The 15,523-nt window shown below is 41.5% G+C and overlaps 1 protein-coding gene across 2 annotated transcripts in view; it reads left to right on the forward strand.

Moving 5' to 3' along the window:
- The window catches only part of Tmem163 (transmembrane protein 163), a 238,872-nt gene that overhangs the window by 12,113 nt on the left and 211,236 nt on the right, over positions 1-15,523 (forward strand). For both annotated transcript variants that reach the window (XM_090342911.1, XM_090342910.1), the window contains exon 2: positions 4,107-4,352. In XM_090342911.1, coding sequence (XP_090199037.1) covers positions 4,205-4,352 — 148 coding nt within the window. In that variant the 5' untranslated portion in view covers positions 4,107-4,204. The remainder of the gene's footprint in view (positions 1-4,106; positions 4,353-15,523) is intronic.

Genomic DNA, 15,523 nt, shown 5'->3' on the forward strand with positions numbered 1-15,523 from the left:
ATATCTGTGAGTTCTAGCTTGAGTTTAAAAAAAGATCTTCATTTCCCAGCTAACATCTGGGGAAAAGGAGTGAACAAGTACTTTTTTAAAATAGAAGAAAGGATATGGACGAGAAAGACCACTGCTATTTTTAGAAGTATGTCAGATTAATTTCCTGGATTTAGATAGAAGAGAAACTTCTTCCTATGGTTCAGTACAGCCATTGTGAAGGAATACTTTTTTTTGCCAGTCTTGGGGCTTAAACCCAGGGCCTGAGCACTGACCTTGGGCTTTCTCAAGGCTAGAGCTTTACCACTTGAGCCCCAGCACCACTTCTGGCTTTTTCTATGTATGTGGTACTGAGGAATCAAACCTAGATCTTTGTATGCCTGCTAGGCAGGCACTCTACTGCTAGGCCAAACTCTCAGCCTGGAATACTTGTTAAAATATCTGCCAGTTCGAGGTCGTGGAGAAAGAGGAACCCTACTGCACAGCTGGTGGGAATGTAAACTAGTATAGCCACTCTGGAAGGCAGTTTGGAGGTTTCTTAAAGAACTGAAAATTGACCTTCCCTATGAGCCCACCACACCACTCCTGGGCATCTACCCTGAACATCATAACCCAGGTTATGATAAGGACACCTGCTCAGCTATGTTTATCTCTGCACTATTCACAATAGCCAGGCGATGGAAACAACCCAGATGCCCTACTACAAATGAATGGATACAAAAAATGTGGTACACACACACACAGACACACACACACACACACACACACACACTGGAATTCTACGTAGCTAACAGGCAAGATAAAATAATAGCATTTGCTGGGAAGTGGATGAAATTAGAGCAAATTATGTTGAGTGAGATTAAGTAAGGCCAAAGGACCAAAAGGTGCATGGTATCCTTAATATGTGGCTATTAGATCCAAACAGTACAAGAGCCATGACTCAATATTTGGGCATCCAAGATTAGGGACCTGGTCTTGGAGATATAAACATAACTACATAGACAACAATATATGATGGGGATGGGGCCGGGAATTTGGCCTAGTGGTTAAAGTGCTTGCCTAGCATGCACGAAGACCCGGGTTCGATTCCGTGGTACCACATATATAGAAAAAGCCGGAAGTGGTGCTGAGGCTCAAGTGGTAAAGTTCTAGCATTGAGAAAGTCCAAGGACAGTGCTCAAGCCCAGAACTGGCAAAACAATATATATGATGGGATATATAATCTATAGACGTAATGTTATATTATATGGATTGATATGTATCTATGACATACAAATCCTCAGCTTAATTTTAATTATGTTCTAAAATCTATGTGCCAGTGATTGTATATAGAGAATCCCTTCTTGAATACTTGATTGTTAAACATGACATTTGAAATATGATGTAAAAATCTTAAAAAATAAAATAAAAAATAAAAAAGAATCAGTGGTACTCTCACTGAAAATTCTGAAAAAAAAAATCCTACCAGTTGCTAGTGGTGATAAGCCCATCACTAAACAACTTTGATTGAAATTTTCCTGTTTTTTTTTTCCCCTCTATTTTCAGACAGTATTAGGTAGCTCAGGCTGGCATTGTATTTCCAACCTTTTTGCGTCAAACTCTCACATGCAGGAATTACAGACATGTGCCAACAGCTAGCTTCTTGTTAAACTGACAAATAAAGAAGATAATTAAAAACAATGACACAATATTACAAAAGGATTATGAAAAAGTATCTTGAATTTTCAAAGTTCTTTTTAGTATAACAAATCAAAATATTTGCTACCTACAGTATAGGACAAATGGAGTTAGGGGAAAAGAAGGCTGTAACTAAGGACAAGCCCCAAAGTCAAAAGTCTAGACAAAAAAAAACTTACATTAAAAAAATCTTAAATCATTATCTCATATCTTATACCTACCCTCTGCTTTAGTCACCAGCCCTCAAGAGTTTGAGGGTTTGATTTATTACTACCAGCTAGACATTCTGGTACATACCTATAAACCTAGCACTTGGGAGCCTTAAATAGGAAGATCATGAATACAAGACCTGCCTGGGCTGCATAGCAAGACGCTGTCAAACTAACAATTTAGATCTAACACAGTCTCTTCAAGTTTAATGCTGTTAGTTGTGGGGCAAGTTGTGGATTTAAATTCATATTTGTTCTTCTTTCAGCTGTGTCTCCACAGTTCAATTACTAGTATAGATGTACCAGGGCCCTGGGCTCCCCTGCTGTCCACTAGATGGCCCTCATCTTGCAAGATCTGCAGGTCTTGGAGGAGTAGAGTTCTAGCTTATAGCTTGATGTTACTGCAAACACTGAATGTTCTTGTCATATAGCTTTCAGTCATAAGGCCCTGTTCTCTATATTTTTATTTGTAATTTTTAGTTTTGTGCCAGTACTGGGCCGAGAACTAGGAGCCTGAGTGCTATCCCTTACCTTTTTTCATCCAAGGCTGCCACTCTACTATTTGAGCTACATCTCCACTTTTGGCTTTTTTTTTTTTTGCAAGTTAATTGAAAATGAGAGTCTCTTGGCTTTGTCTTCTCAGGCTGGTTTTGATCTGGGATTCTCAGACTCAACCCTTTTTGAGTATACAGGATTGTAGACATGTGCTAGCTGTGCCCAGCGGAGGCCCTTCTCATCCTCAGGTTTTCTCTCTCTACCAGTTCTCTTATATTTCCATATCCCTACTAGTGGGTCCCATGTGGTATCCAGATTGGCCCCTTGAGGCCACAAGCTCTACTTGATGATGCTCTCCTGCCTCCCCATCTCCATGCAGGACCATTGCCCAATGTGGGACATATCTAAACGAGCTCTTGTAACCTAGAATAAAGAGGCATCACTTCAGGCAAATGCTGTTCTCAGTTGATAGCCAGCCAAGGAAGACTGTGCTCCCCTACTTATTTGAAAGACTGAAAAGTAAGTTAGCTGTGTGACTATTTACATGCCCAGATTAAAACAGTAAAAACTGACTTCAAGTAGGTATGGCTGTTTATCAGTTTGGATGCTTTCAGTGACGATAAACACAAACATCTCAAAGTGACAGCTACAGGGACAATGGATCATTTTACTTAGCAATAAGTCCCAACTAAGGTGACGGTGTCTGATTAGTCTGTCACTCAAACAATATCACAAAAACCCAGTTTCTACAGCTGAAGGTATAGCTCAGTGGTAGGGAACTTGCCTAGAATGCATGAAGTACTGGGTTTGATCTAGTAAAACAAAACCAAATTCTTTCTACCTTTCCAATCTGCCATTCTTGTCGTATCAATTTGGTGCCCTCCTTGTTACAAAAATGGCTACCAGGGTTAGAGACATAATAGTGGATAGCAGAATAAGAGAAGCTATGTAATGTGTGTGTGTGTGTGTGTGTGTGTGTGTGTGTGTGTGTGTGTATTTCCCTCTCCTTTCTTGTTCATTGTCAGAACTCTACTCCATGCCCAATCCCAGATCAATCACCAGAAGGGCTTTTGGCCACGCCATCATTTACCTCTGTGGCTGGGATGAGCCAAATGGAGGAGTTTCTGCTGAGGTGTACACATATAAGCTGGCTATTTATCCATGGAAGTGAATTAAATTCAGGAGGCTGGTGTGGAGGATGCAGGGGATGAAGGAAGGCTATGTGAAGACCTTTATCCCACCTGTCATGTGGAAGGCATTCAGTTCCCATTTGTGCAATGTAAGTGGAAGCTGTTTTGCACCTCTGTGCTTCCCACCGTGTATCTTCAAATATGGTCTGAATGAAAAAGGATAGGAAAGTGATCTCCAGCTTTCCCGCTTCCTTTGGGGAGCACTCAGTCAGGTGTCAATGAGATTATCTGCTGAAGTCACTTGTAATACCAGGGCTCAGGTGTGGCTGCCCCTTGGGGACTACATTCTGTTTGCTCCCTCTGGAGGCAATGCCTGGACCTGGTCTACAGGTTGAGTCCCTTGGAGGCAACTGTGGCTTCCTTTCCCACCCCCAGATACCCACTGAATGTCACTGTGGAGGCAGCCTCAAGAGTGACATTTCCCAAGGAGAGTAACTCACATGTGTCCCATATCAACTTCTCACCCCAGGTAATTTTTCCTTTGAATATTTTTAAGTACATGGACTGTGACTTTTAATCATTACTCTCATGACACTTTCTGTTTCAGTGTGGACTACAGACGTCAAGCCAGTGACGTGGAGTCCTTTCTGGGGCACTACTGAAGATGCTAAAGGAGAAGTGTGACCACTGTAAACTGAGAGAGAAATGTGTCATCTGATAACAAAGAGGCTGGCTACAGTGAGTGGGGAGGGAACTTCTGCTTGCTGTGAGCCTACTGTACACCAGAGCTTCTCATTTCTTTGTTCTGTCTCCACAGACCTCACAGAGAAATTCATTGTATCCCCTCTGGCAGGTATGGAAACTGAGTTTGAGAGAGGCTAAAGAATTTTCTCTAGGTGGGATTTGAACTCACGTATGCTGCCTCTAAGAATCTGTGTTTTCATCAGGGCATCCTGAAGGACTCTTGCTAGGTGATTAAGGCTCAATGTCCAAGGTACTGTGTGGATAGGGGACTGACCTCATGGGAATGAAGCCTGAGTCTGGGGGCCTGGGCAGCAGGGGCAGCTGGAGGAGGGGGTAGGGTGGTGGAGGTGCAGGTGGAATGGGTGGCTGTGACAGGTCTGCAGCGGAGGAAGCAGCAGGCTTTGCTGCTGCTGCCCCCTGGGGCCCTCACTCTGGGTCTCCTATTTGCAAAGAAATTGAGGCTAAAGACAGCTAGGCAGTGTGTTCTGAGCCTTGACCTAGGTCAGGAATGGAAAGATGACAGCTTCCCCTCTGAGTGCCATGTTCTGGGAGCTGAAAACACACTGAATTGCCAGAGAATGTTTTTTTCTTCCTTCCCTTTTGTTTGGGATGATTTTCTCTTTCAACTGTGAAACCACTGCAGAATGACCTTTCCTGAGCCCTCACAGTTCAGGTGAGGGAACAAATTTCCTGCTGCCACAGCAACAGCCTCTCACTTGCCCAGGGTAGGGCAGGTGCAACTCCAGCCTCCAGCCCCCACCCTCCACCTGGAGCTCTGTATTGAGAGGCAATCACTTCAGCCACTGGCCATTACGTACGTATGTACGTGTGTGTGTGTGTGTGTGTGTGTGTGTGTGTGTGTGTGCACGCACGCGCATGCGTGTGTGTTGATTTGTTTGCAATGCAGAAGATCAAACCCAGGGCCTTGTATATTCCCTCAACACACTACCACTGAAATACACTCTACCTTTGGCCTATTACTTGCTTATGTAGTAAGTGCTAGAGGCTCAAGTCAGCTCAGGCTTCTGTGCTGGATGTGTGGGTCAGTGATAGAGCACTTGTCTCACAAGTACAGGCCTTGAGTTCCAGCCCCAGAACTGCCCAAGAAAAAGAAAGAAATCCAGACTCCTTATCTGTCCACTGGATGGCACAGCCATCCAGCTCCTGAGAAGGCTAGGAATAGAGCATTATGGTTTGAAGCTAGTCTAGGAAGAAAAGTTCCCTAGACTCCATCTCCTATTAACAAGAAAGCAGTAGGGCCAGAGTCATGGCTCAATTGGTTGCTTTTGAGCTGTGAGCAAGCTGAGTTGAGAAGCCCTAAGTTGAATACAGGGGAAGATAATTAACCTCCTGATATTATGCAGATATTTTGTTTTGCTTTGTTCACAATATTTGTTTCTGAGTAGGAGAAAATTTAATTTTATCAAACCAAATACATCAATAACTTCCTTTATGGCTTTTGGGCTTTGTATGTTGTTTAGAAAAGTACTTCACATTCCTATATTACAAAATATTATCATTTATTATACTTGGTTCTAATGCTTTGATTATTTTTAACTTTTCTGTTTAAAGCTTCTAGTATTTACTGGGTACAGGATAATATCAGGAATGTTGTTCTTTCTCCTAGAAACTGACAATCTCTTATTCCAATGCTGTTTATCTTTTTTTCATGAATGATTTGCTTTTATTATACTAACTTAATTCTCACAGACTGAAAAGCCTAACTTAAAAAAATTATTGTAAGGGTGATGTACAGAGGGGTCACAGTTACAGGAGTCATGTATTGAGTAACTTTCTTTCTTTCTTTCTTTCTTTCTTTCTTTCTTTCTTTCTTTCTTTCTTTCTTTCCTTCTATTGCCAGTACTGGGGCTTGAACACTGTCCTTGGGCTTTTTCCTCAGGACTAGCACTCTGCCACTTGAGCCACAGCACCATTTCTGGCTTTTTCTATGCATGTGGTACCGAGGAACCGAACCCAGGTCTTCGTGCATGCTAGGCAAGCACTCTACCGCTAGGCCAAATTCCTGGCCCCATACATTTCTTTTTGAACAGTGTTACCCCCTCCCTAATTTTCTCCCAATGCCATTTGCTGAAGGATTTGTTTCGCCTTTCTGGTTTGAAGTGCCATCTTTCTCTAATAAGCAAAAACAATTTTTTTTTGGCCAGTCCTGGACTTGAGCTCAGGGCCTGAGCACTGTCCTTGGACTTTCTCAAGGCTAGAGCTCTACCACTTGAGCCTCAGCACCACTTCCAGCTTTTTTCTATGTATGTGGTACCGAGGAATTGAACCTGGGTCTTGGTGCATGCAAGGCAAGCACTCTACCACTAGGCCAAACTCCCATCTCCTAATAAGCAAATTTTTATAAGCAGGAGTCTATTTTTGGATTTTAAGATTAAATTGAATTGAACTGCATATCCACTTGTGGATTCCTACTCAATTACCTTCCTAATTATTGTGGGTTTTTGTTTTGTTTTGTTTTGTTTTTGCCAGTCCTGGGCTTGAGCTCAGGGCCTGAGCATTGTCCTTGGACTTTTCTCAAGGCTAGAGCTCTACCACTTCCAGCATTTTTTTCTATGTATGTGGTACTGAGGACTCGAACCCGGGTCTTCATGCATGCAAGGCAAGCACTCTACCACTAGGCCAATCTCCTGGCACCTTATTGTGGGTTTTGACAATACACTTTCATACCTGCTAAGATTTGCTTTTTCTCATTTCTCTTCCTCTTGTTAGAAAATTGCTGGTTATTTTAGGATATTTATTTTTCCACATGAACTTTAGAATCAGCTTGTTATTTTCCTAAAAGGCCCCTGCTGATATTTTCATTGAGAGGACACATAATGGATTAATTTATGCTTGCACTACATATTTACAATGCATTGCTCTTTTAAAGAGATTTAGGATGACATTTTCATTATAGATGCAGTATGTTCCCATGGTAAATATAAATACATATGTAAATATATATGTGTATACATATATCCTAGATTTCCTTTTTTATTTTAGTAATTTTTTGTTTTCTTTATAATTTTTTATTGTGATTAATAGAAGGGTTACATTCTATTCACCAGATAGAAGGTGCATAACTTCACAAACATTGATACCCTTTCTCATGACATGGTCCCCATTTCCCTCCTACCCTCCCCCCTGCTTATCTTGATTTCCCCCCTTCCCTATCCAATTTCAAATAACCAATTAAGCACATATAAAATATATCAGATAACAAGGTGAACTATTGTAACAATATGAGATGACCAAGGGATGGCAAAAAGAGATGAGTGATAACATAGTACATTAGTAAAATTGTTTTTTAAATGGGGCCTCATGCTGCAGATGTTTTTATCACTTGAGCCATGCCCCTATATAATGTTTTGACCTCTAGCTTCTACATAGTGTTTTTAATAAGCACATTTGTAAGCATGCATATATTTGTATTCTAACATGTTGCTTCTTATATAGCTTTGTCTAACTTTACATCAAAATAGAATTTCTAAACCACTGTTTTCTTCAACATACACCATGTTAATACCTGTAGATCTGTTTTATTATCTCAAAAACTGCATAGGGGCTGGGCACTGGCAGCTCACACCTGTAATTTTAGTACTCAGGAGCCTGAGATTTGAGGATCACCATTCAAAGCCAGCCCAGACAGGAGAGTCTATGAGGCTCTCATCTCCAATTAACCACCAGAAAACTGGAAGTGATGCTGTGGCTCAAACTGGTAGAGTACTAGCCTTGAGCAAAAGAGATCAGGGACAGTGCCCAGGCCCTGAATTCAAGGCCCACAACTGACCAAGAAAAAAAAAAGGTTGTTTTGTGGCTCACAGTATGGGAAAACAGGGTTACCATGGCATATTTTCTTATTCCCTCCTTGATGAATATCTTCCATAATTTCCAGTTTTTCTTGATTATAAATAATACTACTTTATTTTCTTGTTTTAGTACAGGGGCTTGGAACCCAGGTCTTAGGTTCTTGCTTAGCTTTTTCATTTAAGCTGGGACCCTATCACTTGAGGCACAGCTCTACTATTTTTTTGGGGGGTAGCTAATTGGGAATAAGAGTTACAGACTTGTACCTAGGCTGACTTGGAACTGTGATCCTTAGATCAGCCTCCAGAGTAGCTAGGATTACAGGTGTGAGCCAGCAGCACCTGGCTAAATAATGTTACTTTTGTGCAGATATGTTAACTGCATAAATTTCTAGAAATAGGAGTGTTGATTTGAAGGCTAAAGGCAAATTTAATGGTTAAGCTTTATGATGTGGAGAAGGGTGACTAGTCTAAGAATGTGTCCTTGTCCAACTTGACTTTCCCCAGGCAGGGAATAAACACTTCTAGAGCACCTAGAGGATGCTCAGGGTGGTTAGGCGTGAAGATAGGCCCAGCAATTGTCAAAGAGAGTGGAATTAACAAGATGTGGTGCAGTCTTGGCATGAAACTCATCAGGACTCTCATCAGCCCTTCAGTGGGGAAGCTGGGAGACTCTCACAGATGGATTGTAGTGATGAGAAATGTTCCTAGTCTATGGATCTGTAGCTTGGATTACACTTCCTCATACGGAGGTTATAATTAAAAATTGTGGGAAGTGACACATTACTTATATGTATTAATACAACATGATTAATATAGCATGAAGTCATGAAGATTATGACTCCAGGCACTCAGAAGAATAAATAGGCTTTGGCATGCTGCTGGTGAATGAATGGAACCTTGAACAATGGTTCTAACCTTCTGTGTGTGTGTGTGTGTGTGTGTGTGTGTGTGTGTGTGTGTGTGTGCTGATTTTGGAGTTTGAACTCAGGGTCTGGGTACTATTCTGAGCCTTTTCACTTAAGGCTGGCACGCTACTACAACTAGCACTGTACTACTCAAGCCACGTCTCCATTTATAATTGGGGGGGGGGGCTAGAATTACAGTCCTGGCTCATCACATTTTTTGGGGGGGGGTTGGTTGTAAGACTTGAACTATGGGCCTGGGCACTGTCTCTGAGCTCTTCAGCTCAAGGCTATCAGTCTACCACTTTAGCCACAGTGCCACTTTTGATTTTCTAGTGGTTAATTGGAGATAAGTCTCACAGACTTTTGTACCAGGGCTGGCTTTAAACTGTGATCCTCAGATCTCAACCTCCTGAGTAGCTAGGATTACAGTTGTAAACTACCATCACCAGGCTTGTCACATTTTTTTTTGTTAGCAGCGGTTATTTGAACAAGGTTTTCCTTTGGCATGTTCATATCTACATACAATGTACCTTGATCAGATTCAGCCTCTTAACACTCTCCCTTGTCCTGTTTCTTCCTTCCCAAAGCAATTTCAACCTGCTTCATTTCCTTAATCTCTGCTACCTCATATGAAGCAATAGCTTTCAGTGAGTTTCGTTTTGCTATCTTTTTCCAATGATCCCATTTATTTTGGTATTTTTCACCCTCTAACATTCTCTTTTCCACCCCACCCCACACCCATGAAACAGTCCCACAATTGCAAACATGTTGAATCATGTGTATTGAAGCATGCATTTTTTTAAAGTCTAGCATCTGCATGATATTTGGCCTTTGTCATTCTGAATCTAGCTTGAACACAATAATTTTGTTGGGAAAATGCATTCTGTGCCCCAAAAAGTAGCAAAAACAACATGTTCTTTTCTCTTCCTTTTTTGCCAGTCCTGGGGCTTGAACTGCCAGTCCTGGGGCCTGGGCACTGTCCTTGGACTTTCTCAAGGCTAGTGCTTTACCACTTGGGCCACAGCACCACTTCTGGCTTTTTCTGTGATATTGAAACCAGGGCTTCATGTACACTAGGCAAGCACTCTACCACTAGGCCACATTCCTGGCCCAAATAACACAACACATTCTATTGCTAGGGTGTTTGTCCAGCATATATTAAGTATCATTCCTAGCACCAAAGAAAAGGAAACTTTTAGTGATTATTCATGTATGCAGTGTACCTTCCCTACCTTTACCCCTCTCCCTTTTGGCATGTCCTCCCTCACTTGCTTTCCCTTCAAGAATCCCTGCTATTCTAGACCCAGCCTCTAGTCCCTAGAACATACCATATATCTAGTTACATCTTTTTCTTTGTTTGGCTTCCTTCCTTCCTTTCTTCATCCTACTTTCCTTGCTTCCTTCTTTTTTCTCTTTCTTCCTCTCCTCCTTCCCTCCCTCCCTCCTTTCTTTTCTTTTCTTTTTTCCTTCCTTCCTTCCTTCCTTCTTCCTTCCTTCCTTTCTTCCTTCTTTCCTTCTTTCCTTCCCTCCTTCCTTCTCTTTCTTAACTTTCTCTTCTTTGTTTATTTCTTCCTTCCCTTTCTTTTCCTTTCCCCCTCTTTCTTTCATTTTCTCTTTTTGCTCTTTCTTCTCTTTTCCTTTCTTTTCTTCCCTTTCTGGGGCTGGTCCTGGGGCTTAAACTCAGGGCCCGGGAGTGCTGTCTCTGAGACTTTTCTGCTCAAGGCTAGTGCTCTACCACTTGAAATATAGCTCCACTTCTGGCTGGTTTGGGGTGCTTAATTGGAGATAAGTGTCTCATAGACTTTCCTGCCCAGACTGACTTTAGAACTGTGATCCTCAGGTCTCAGCTTCTTGAGTTGCTAGGATTTTAAGCATGGCACTCAAGTTTTTCTTTATTTTTAATTAACTCCTTGTCCTCTTCCTGTGCCCTTCACACATTCCAGCCCTCATCTGGATGCTTGCAAGAAATTTAGGCCACACTACAAAAACTGCCATATTTCTCCTATGTCCTACTTTCTCCCTCCTATTGTCATCTGCCAGGTCTCAAAGAATGAACACCCCAATTATAGTTGAGCTCCTAGTAGAGCTCTGCTCATCTCCTCCCCAGGAGAGAAGACCAGGAGTCACCTCTTCTCACCCACCACATCCCATAGCTGTCAGAACTATTTGTGTATAATGTGGTCTCAATGATGCCACCTTTTGTTGGCACTGGACAGGGCTGGTCTGAAGATCCTAATTCTTACTATCCTTTATTCTACCCCCCCCCCCAAACTGTCAGGTTAATAAAAATTGTTCTTTTTCAACATTCATTCTCTCTCTTTTTTTATTTTTTGTCACCCTGCAGTTAAACAAAATAGCTTTTACATTTTCTTTCCAATTTAATTGTGTTTTCTTTTTGCTGACTTATTGAATAGAAGTGGCAAGGGACATTGAGCAGTGATTATCTGTCTGTTTTTCTATCTATCTATTTTTTTTTTCCTGGTAGAGGGTTTGAATTCAGAGCCACAAGTATGTTAGGCTTGCTTCTATCACTCTAGCCATACTCCATCCTGACTTTTTGCCACTTATTTTGGAGAAGGAATCTTGCTGACTTTTCTACCCAGGCTGGTGTCAAACTCCCATCCTCTAGATCTTAGGCCTCCTGAATAGGTAGTTATAGGTATGACCCACTAGCATCCATCCAGCTCAAGCACTATTTTGTGTTAAAAATATGAAGTTGGATGTAGGATTTTCACAAATATTCCTTATCAGATTGAGAAAGTTCTTGTCCTATTTTGTTGAGAGATTTTTATCATGAAGGAGTGTTAGATTTTTTTCCCCAAATGCTTTAAAAAATATATTAGAGATGAACTAGCTTGATATTGGACTGTGGAGTTAGAAGCTTTTCTCATCTGACTACACAGAAACTCTATTCTCATTAAACCCTAGTTCTCCTTTGCCCTTTCACCTTAGTGTATGGCAAACATCATTCTTTTTTTTTTTTTTGGCCAGTCCGGGGGTTTGAACTCAGGCCCTGAGCACTGTCCTTGGGCTTTCTCAAGGCTAGAGTTCTACCACTTGAGCCACAGCACCACTTCTGGCTTTTTCTATGTATGTGGTACTGAGGAATTGAATGTGGGTCTTCATGCATGCTAGGCAAGCACTCTACCGCTAGGCCAAACTCCCAGCCCAGACATCATGCTTATTTATGTCTCTGTGAATTTTATTATTCTAGTACCATGTGTGAGTGAAATTGTACAGTACCAGACCCTTTGTATATGGCTTTATCACAAGTGGAATAATGTTCTTAAAGTTCAACCATATTGTGACATGTACCAGAATGTCTTTCCTTTTTAAAATCACATGATAACCTATTATAGTTGTATACCATATTTTGTATCCCTGTTGAGGGACATTTGGGATACTTTCAATTTGAGGCTACTGTAAATAATGCCACTATGAACTTAGGTAAGGAAATACCTGTTTTTATGTTCTTGGTTTGGGTGTATACCCAGATGTGGATGTCTGGACCATCTTTGATTTGGGGAACCACCATATGGTCATTATGATTCTCGATGCTAGGTGCAGAATAAAACTCTGTGTTTAACTTCTGCTTTTGTGACCCTAATATTGGGGGGCTGTACCCTAATACCAGGGATATTGATTAGTCTTCTTTTTCGTTTTTGTTTTAGTCTTCTGATAGCTAGCTGGCTTCGTGTAAAGACTCATGTAAAAGAATTAGGAAGTGGCACCCAATTCTCAATTTTCTATTAGGAAATTAGAGTTCTTTAAATACTCATGGAAGCTGGGTGCCAGTGGCTCACACTTGTAATCATCACAACTCAGGAGGAGCCAGAGATCTAAGGATTAAGGCTCAAAGCTAGTGTGGGCAGGAAAGCTTGTGAGACTCTTATGTCCAATTTACTAGCAAAAAGCTGGAAATGGAGATGTGGCTCAAGTAGTAGAGTTCAGTCTGAAATGAAAAAACTGAAGGATAGCACTCAGTCTCTGAGTGCAAGTCCTAGTACTGGGGGGAGGGAGAGGAGAAAGAGAGTGTGAGAGAGAGAGGGAGAGGGAGAGGGAGAGGGGGAGGGAGAGGGAGAGAGAGAGAGGCAGAGAGAAAGACAGAGAGAGATGCAAAGAGAGAGACACACACAGAGAGAACATTATATTTCTTTTCAGCTTAAAATCCTTCTGTTGCTTTCTATTCTATTTAGTATCCAGACTCTGCATATTTTCTGTCTACTGTTCAAACTTGTCTCTCACCTACCTGTCCAGTACCCTCTGCTACATGTTGTAAACGCTCTAGCATCTTGTGCCATCCTCAGGCATATTGGACTGGTTTCAACCATGCTCTCCCTGTCTCCACTTTGAGGCCTTTTCATGGGCTGTTCCCTGTACCTGGATTGTACTTTCCCCAGGCCACTTAGTCATTGGTGACTACTTGGGTTTTCAGATCTTAGCCTGAACCTCACTTCCTTTGGGCATCCACTATAAAGGGAAGGTCAGACCCTAGGATCTATACCAAAACTGTCTATCACTCAATTTTAATTCTTTGCCCACAATATGTCACATCCTTGTTGGTTTATTAGCCATTTCTTTTCAACCTGAGGATTCAGAAGTTTTCTATGAGCAGAAACCTCAGATTTTTCTCTTGCCAGTGTCTTCCCATCACAAGAAACTATTGGCACATAGTAGATGGTGGATAAATATCAAATTGGCATCGATGATGGCTGGTTTTTGGGAGCAGGCCTGATTTAAGTGCACTGATTTAGAAATCAGGTACTGACTGAAGTGTTTACAAATGCCATTTAATTTAGTTCTCTAAAATAACTCTAACTGTAGATATTACTTATGCTTATTAACCAAGAAGGAAATGAGGTTTAGAAAGGTTACCCCATGGGGAGTGGGAGTTTGGCCTAGTGGTAGAGTGCTTGCCTACCATGCACGAAGACCCAGGTTTGATTCCTCAGTACCACATACATAGAAAAAGCTGGAAGTAGTGCTGTGGCTCAAGTGGTAGAGCTCTAGCCTTGAGATGAAGCTTAAGGACAGTGCTCAGGCCCTGACTTCAAGCCCCAGGACTGACAAAAAAAAAAAAAGGGTTACCTTATATTCATAGGCACATGGCAGTTAAGGCACAGGTCAAGCCTCAGTGGTTCTGATGTCAGAGCTCAGCTAGTGTACATCCAATACACACACACACACACACACACACACACACACATCTATATCTATATCTATATGTGTATCTATATCTATATCTATATCTATATCTATCCCCTCCTCTTTAGTTACAGATAGGAGAATCCAGTCCAAGCTGACTTCAGATTGAAAAATCATTTATTTGAAAAAGGGAAGGGAAGGGAAGAGAAGAGAAGGGTAAGTGGGAGAAAAACATGGGAAATGGTAACAATGTTCAAGAAGTAATGGACCTGAAGAGCTGTAGCTAAAAATAAAGAGCTGAAGCTGAGAAGCTATAGCTAGTCCGAATCCATCTTGTTAAAACTACCTCCATCTTGCGGACAGCTGGGAGACGATTTCCCCTAAACCCTTTTCAGAAGGATTACAAAGTGCCATAAGCTATTCACTCAGAGACTTAGTGGAGACATCAGGAATTCATCCCCGAGTCAGTAGCTGTACTTCACAACTGTTTATGGTTAAACCATAATAATAAAGCAGATAAGGGGTTAAGGAGTGCATAAATGTAAAGGTAACTAATATTATGAGAATGGAAATTCTCCAGATTTGTTTGTTCTGTACTATAAAAACTGTGCTGATTCTGTGCTCGGGGCCTCCAAGCATCACTGGCTTTCATGTGCTTGGAGGACCAAGCTTGAGCTTGCTAACAAAAGGCTCTTTGCGGCTTGCATTGGTCATGGTCTCTGGTGGTCTTTCAGGGGGATCTCGAACTTAGAGCACAACAGTACCCACTACTTGATGAATATAAAGGTAATGCCTCTGTACATCACCTCGACAATAAAATTTTAAAAATTAAAACTTAAATAAAAAATCATGGCAGAGGCTCAGGGTAAGACCCTTTTGTTTCGGGTGGTGTATATGTGGGCTGGCAGAGTTATGACAAGAGAAAGCCCACATTGCCTTGATGAATCACATGCTCTTCAGAGGCTGTTTCACATCATCTTTTTGTAAACAGATTTGCTTTCTTAAATGCAGTTGGCTTCATCTTTTAACACAATGCAAATTCTCATTCTTGTCTGTTGTGTGAAACCAGTGTCTTTGTGACTTCCACTTATCTTTCAGTAAAAGGGCTGGCTGCTTTAGAAAATTAGACCACAGAAACTAATAATAAACCAGCATCATTCTAGTACATTCTCTGTCCCGAGTACCTTGTTTTATGGATGAGAACCTTGAGGCTCAAAGGATTAGATTATGTATCCCAAAGTAATTAATCCATGGTAGAACTGGCCCACATCTACATCTACATCTATTGAATCCTGCTTCCTGTTCTTGCCCGTGCTGAGTCCTCCAGAAATCACACATTGCTTGATATTATTTCCTTACTGGAGGTTGATGATTTTAGTGCTAACATTGTGATAGGCATGTAAAATACGCAGCATCCCAAT

This window comes from Megascapheus bottae, chromosome 12, assembly GCF_031878675.1.
Source record: "Megascapheus bottae isolate mThoBot1 chromosome 12, mThoBot2.hap1, whole genome shotgun sequence".
Classification (NCBI taxonomy): Eukaryota; Metazoa; Chordata; class Mammalia; order Rodentia; family Geomyidae; genus Megascapheus; species Megascapheus bottae.